At 51.9% G+C, this 5,752-nt stretch overlaps 1 protein-coding gene across 1 annotated transcript; it reads left to right on the top strand.

The window, feature by feature from the left end:
• Positions 1-3,365: 3,365 nt before the first annotated feature.
• LOC135529957 (tripartite motif-containing protein 16-like) lies at positions 3,366-4,505 on the top strand (the record flags this gene model as incomplete). Its single annotated transcript, XM_064958356.1, has 3 exons — positions 3,366-3,534; positions 3,660-3,719; positions 3,951-4,505. Coding segments are annotated over 3 exons (744 nt in total), but the record flags the coding sequence as incomplete, so codon positions are not given.
• Between the last annotated feature and the right edge of the window lie 1,247 nt (positions 4,506-5,752).

Here is a 5,752-nt window from a genome sequence, read left to right as displayed (position 1 = left end):
TCCGTCCCTCTCCTCTCTGTCTGTCCGTCCCTCTCTCTGTCTGTCTGTCCGTCCCTCTGTCTGTCTGTCTGTCTGTCCATCCCTCTCTGTCTCTGTCTGTCCGTCCCTCTGTCTGTCTGTCTGTCCCTGTCTCTCTGTCTGTCTGTCGTCTGTCCGTCCCTCTGTCTGTCTGTCTGTCTGTCCCTCCGTCTCTGTCTGTCCGTGTCTGTCTGTCCGTCCCTCTCTGTCTGTCTGTCTGTCCGTCCCTCTGTCTGTCTGTCCGTCCCTCTCTCTCTGTCTGCCTGTCCGTCCCTCTCTGTCTGTCTGTCCGTCTGTCTGTCGTCCCTCTGTCTGTCCGTCCCTCTGTCCGTCCGTCTGTCTGTCTGTCCGTCCCTCTGTCTGTCCGTCCCTCTGTCTGTCCGTCCCTCTGTCTGTCCGTCCCTCTCTCTCTCTGTCTGTCCAGTCCCTCTCTCTCTCTGTCTGTCCGTCCCTCGCTCTCTCTGTCCCTCCCTCTCTGTCTGTCTGTCCGTCCCTCTGTCTGTCTGTCCGTCCCTCTGTCTGTCTGTCCGTCCCTCTGTCTGTCTGTCCGTCTCTGTCTGTCCGTCCGTCCCTCTCTGTCTGTCTGTCGTCCCTCTCTCTCTGTCTGTCCGTCCGTCCCTCTCTCTGTCTGTCTGTCCGTCCCCTCTCTCTGTCTGTGTCCGTCCCTCTCTCTCTGTCCGTCCCTCTGTCTGTCCCCCTCTGTCTGTCCGTCCCTCTGTCTGTCCGTCCCTCTGTCTGTCCGTCTGTCTGTCCGTCCCTCTCTCTCTGTCTGTCCGTCCCTCTCTGTCTCGTCTGTCCGTCCCTCTGTCTCTGTCCGTCCCTCTCTGTCTGTCTGTCCGTCCCTCTGTGTCTGTCTGTCTGTCCGTCCCTCTGTCTGTCTGTCTGTCTGTCTGTCCGTCCCTCTCTCTCTCTGTCTGTCCCCCTCTCTGTCTGTCTGTCTGTCCGTCCCTCTCTGTCTGTCTGTCTGTCCCCCTGTCTGTCCGTCCTCTCTGTCTGTCCGTCCCTCTCTGTCTGTCTGTCTGTCCGTCCCTCTGTCTGTCCGTCCCTCTCTGTCTGTCTGTCTGTCTGTCCGTCCCTCTGTCTGTCCGTCCCTCTGTCTGTCCGTCTGTCCGTCCCTCTGTCTGTCTGCCTGTCCGTCCCTATCTCTCTGTCTGTCTGTCCGTCCGTCCCTCTGTCTGTCCGTCCGTCCCTCTGTCTGTCTGTCCGTCCCTCTGTCTGTCCGTCCCTCTGTCCGTCCCTCTGTCTGTCCGTCCGTCCCTCTCTCTCTGTTGGTCTGTCCGTCCCTCTCTGTCTGTCTGTCCGTCCCTCTGTCTGTCCGTCCCTCTGTCCGTCCGTCCCTCTGTCTGTCCGTCCCTCTGTCTGTCCGTCCCTCTGTCTGTCTGTCTGTCCGTCCCTCTCTCTCTGTCTGTCTGTCTGTCCGTCCCTCTCTCTCTCTGTCTGTCTGTCCCTCTCTCTGTCTGTGTGTCCCTCTCTCTCTGTCTGTCTGTCTGTCTGTCTGTCTGTCTGTCTGTCTGTCTGTCTGTCCGTCCCTCTGTCTGTCCGTCCCTCTGTCTGTCCGTCCCTCTGTCTGTCCGTCCCTCTGTCTGTCCGTCCCTCTGTCTGTCCGTCCCTCTGTCTGTCTGTCCCTGTCTGTCCGTCCCTACCTCTCTGTCTCTCTCTGTCCGTCCCTCTCTCCCCCTCTCTCTGTCCGTCCCCCTCTCTCTCTCTGCCTGTCCGTCCCTCTCTCTCTCTGTCCGTCCCTCTCTCTCTCTCTGTCTGTCCGTCCCCTCCTCTCTCTCTCTGTCCGTCCCTCTCTCTCTCTCTCTGTCCGTCCCCTCTCTCTCTGTCTGTCCGTCCCTCTGTCCGTCCCCCTCTCTCTCTGTCTGTCCGTCCCCCTCTCTCTCTCTCTGTCCGTCCCCCCCTCTCTCTCTGTCTCTCTGTCCGTCCCCCTCTCTCTCTGTCTCTCTGTCCGTCCCTCTCTCTCTCTGTCTCTCCGTCCGTCCCCCTCTCTCTCTCCGTCCCCCCCTCTCTCTCTCTGTCTCTCTCTGTCCGTCCCCCTCTCTCTCTCTGTCCGTCTGTCCGTCCCTCCTCTCTCTCTCTGTCCGTCCCCTCTCTCTCTCTCTGTCCGTCCCCTCTCTCTCTCTGTCCGTCCCCCTCTCTCTCTCTGTCCGTCCCCTCTCTCTCTCTGTCCGTCCCCCTCTCTCTCTCTGTCCGTCCCCCTCTCTCTCTCTCTGTCCGTCCCCCTCTCTCTCTCTGTCCGTCCCCCTCTCTCTCTCTCTCCCCCTCTCTCTCTCTGTCCGTCCCCCTCTCTCTCTCTGTCCGTCCCCCTCTCTCTCTGTCCGTCCCCCTCTCTCTCTCTGTCCGTCCCCCTCTCTCTCTCTGTCCGTCCCCCTCTCTCTCTCTGTCCGTCCCCCTCTCTCTCTCTGTCCGTCCCCCTCTCTCTCTCTCTGTCCGTCCCCCTCTCTCTCTCTGTCCGTCCCCCTCTCTCTCTCTGTCCGTCCCCCTCTCTCTCTCTGTCCGTCCCCCTCTCTCTCTCTCCGTCCCCCTCTCTCTCCTCTGTCCGTCCCCCTCTCTGTCTCTGTCCGTCCCCCTCTCTCTCTCTCTCTGTCCGTCCCTCTCTCTCTCTCTGTCCGTCCCTCTCTCTCTCTGTCCGTCCCTCTCTCTCTCGTCCGTCCCTCTCTCTCTCTCTCTGTCCGTCCCCTCTCTCTCCTCTCTGTCCGTCCCTCTCTCTCTCTCTGTCCGTCCCCCTCTCTCTCTCTCTGTCCGTCCCCTCTCTCTCTCTCTCTCTCTGTCCCCCTCTCTCTCCGTCCCTCTCTCTCTCGCTCTCTCTCTCTGTCCGTCCCTCTCGCTCTCTCTCTCTGTCCGTCCCTCTCTCTCTCTCTTTGTCCGTCCCTCTCGCTCTCTTTGTCCGTCCCTCTTTCTCTCTCTCTCTCTCTCTCCAGAGGTATCAGTCTCTCTCTCTCTCTCTCTCTCTCCAGAGGTATCAGTCTCTCTCTCTCCAGAGGTATCAGTCTCTCTCTCTCTCTCTCTCTCTCTCCAGAGGTATCAGTCTCTCTCTCTCTCTCTCCAGAGGTATCAGTCTCTCTCTCTCTCTCTCTCTCTCTCCAGAGGTATCAGTCTCTCTCTCTCTATCTCTCTCTCCAGAGGTATCAGTCTCTCTCTCTCTCCAGAGGTATCAGTCTCTCTCTCTCTATCTCTCTCTCCAGAGGTATCAGTCTCTCTCTCTCTCTCTCTCCAGAGGTATCAGTCTCTCTCTCTCTCTCTCCTATCTCTCTCTCTCTCTCTCTCTCTCTCTCTCTCAGAGGTATCAGTCTCTCTCTCTCTCAGAGGTATCAGTCTCTCCTCTCTCTCTCTCCTCTCTCTCTCTCTCTCTCCAGAGGTATCAGTCTCTCTCCAGTATCAGTGTATCTTCAGACTTACCCAGCATCGTTGTCCGTCCTCTTCAGTACTTTGGAGATGTGAGTCAGACTGTGTCTGAACTGAGAGAGAAACTAGAAGACTTCCTTAAAGGAGAATGGACCAAGATCTCCACTACAGGTGTGTTGAAAACAATAAGAACATCAACTTTAGACCATTGAAAGTTCCCTACTAGTCATATACATGTGGAATATGGTCTGATGATAACATTCCCTCTCTCTGTCAATGTGTTTGTGTGTCTGTAGTGAATATAGTGGATGTTGTACTGCCTCCAGAGCCCAAGACCAGAGAACAGTTGTTACAATGTGAGTCTCTTTATTGTGAAGTAACTAACAGTCTCTTTTTACTGACACTCCTAACAATCCCTCTAGAAATATATAGCAATAGTAGATCTAATCAAAGACTGGGTCTCTATCTGACTCCTCATATTTCTCTGATTTGATCTCTGCTGTGCTCTAATCAAAGACAGGGGAGATACAGTATCTGACTTAACTTATTGTTCTGACTCCCCTCGTTGGTCTCTGCTCTTCTCCCAGATTCCTGTCAGCTCACACTGGACCCAAACACAGCACGCACACACCTCTCTCTGTCTAAAGGGAACAGAAAGGTGACACGTACACACCAAGTCCAACCATATCCTGACCATCCAGACAGATTCACCTACTGGTGGCAGGTTCTGTGTAGAGAGGGTCTGTCTGGACGCTGTTACTGGGAGGTGGAGAGGACTGGTGGTGTTGATACAGCAGTCTCATATAAAGACATCAGCAGAACAGAGGGAGGTAATGATGGTGGATTTGGATACAATAACAAGTCCTGGAGTTTATATTACTATAGAGGTGGTTATTGTTTCAGACACAATAATGTTGAGACTAAAGTATCAGGCCCTCAGTCCTCCAGAGTAGGAGTGTACCTGGATCACAAGGCAGGTACTCTGTCCTTCTACAGTGTCTCTGACACAATGACCCTCCTCCACAGAGTCCAGACCACATTCACTCAGCCCCTCTATCCTGGGTTTTGTCTCACTGGTTCTGCTGAGCTGGTTAAACTGTAAACTGATTTGTTATTAATTAAAATTCAATCCAATGTTTTAATCTTGTACATTTCCATGAATCATGATGTCTGGTGTTGATGTATATTGGTTGTCATTCAGAACCATTGATATGTTTTCTCAGTTGGTTCTCTGTCTCTATGTAATTCTCCTCAGTATCATTGATCAGCTTGTTGGCTCGGTCCTAATTGATGTGTTCTCTGTCACCTGGAGCTGCATGGAAAATGGTCCAGGAACTAAAGGACAATTCAGGACTAGTCAGCCCACTACAAGCTGGTATCACTTCCTTTCTACTAAACTATATGGTCTGGTTTCCCAGACACAGATGAATCCTAGTCCTGGACTAAACAGTATGTTCAATGTAGATGTCCAGGAAACCGGCCCTAAATGTGTCATCTTTCATCCTCCCATACTGCTCAGTCCAGCAACATTAAACCTGTCCAGCAGGTGGTGCTGTTGACCAAACAATAAAACCAGCAGATATCTTGACTTGCCACTCAGTATATCAGTAATGTTCAGAATAGTACTTTAATATCATTGGAGATTGATGGTCTTTTTAATCCACTATCCAGAGTCAGGAACAGATGAAGTTAGGTCTGCTACTGTTCAGTGATTAAATATGATTTATGGTGATGGGAAATAATAAAAAACACTCAACTTCATCTAGTAATAGTTTTCCTTTGTTATTTCTTCCAAGGTGTGTCTTTAACTTGTAAATGTATTGTGTGGAGGTGAGCTAGTGGTGTGGCTGATAGAATAGAATGAAGAGGGAGGAGGGGAGGAAGAGGGGAGGAGTGAAGGGCTGTTCAAGAAACCAGATGAGGAAGAGGAAGATGTTCAGGGGAATTACTGTCTCTGTTCCCTATTCCCTACGTAGTGCACTACGGTGCTTCTGACCAGGTCTAAAGTAGTGTTCTACGTAGGGAATAGGGTGTAGATTTATTACAATATCATGCTTTAGTGTTTGGCACAAAAATATATTAGATCTCCACCCCCCACTTCCTGTCTGTCATCCCCCAGTTCTGTTAAGACTTCCTCTCATTGAACTGGGCCTCATTCTAAATGGTCACTTTGTATTGATAGTCCATACTGGTCTTTACTATGGTTCTACATACAGTACCTGTATTGATAGTCCATACTGGTCTTTACTATGGTTCTACATACAGTACCTGTATTGATAGTCCATACTGGTCTTTACTATGGTTCTACATACAGTACCTGTATTGATAGTCCATACTGGTCTTTACTAAGATTCTACATACAGTATCTGTATTGATAGTCCATACAGGT

This window comes from Oncorhynchus masou, unplaced genomic scaffold, assembly GCF_036934945.1.
Source record: "Oncorhynchus masou masou isolate Uvic2021 unplaced genomic scaffold, UVic_Omas_1.1 unplaced_scaffold_1218, whole genome shotgun sequence".
In the NCBI taxonomy this organism is placed as follows: Eukaryota; Metazoa; Chordata; class Actinopteri; order Salmoniformes; family Salmonidae; genus Oncorhynchus; species Oncorhynchus masou.
This window is presented reverse-complemented; position numbering and strand designations above follow the sequence as displayed.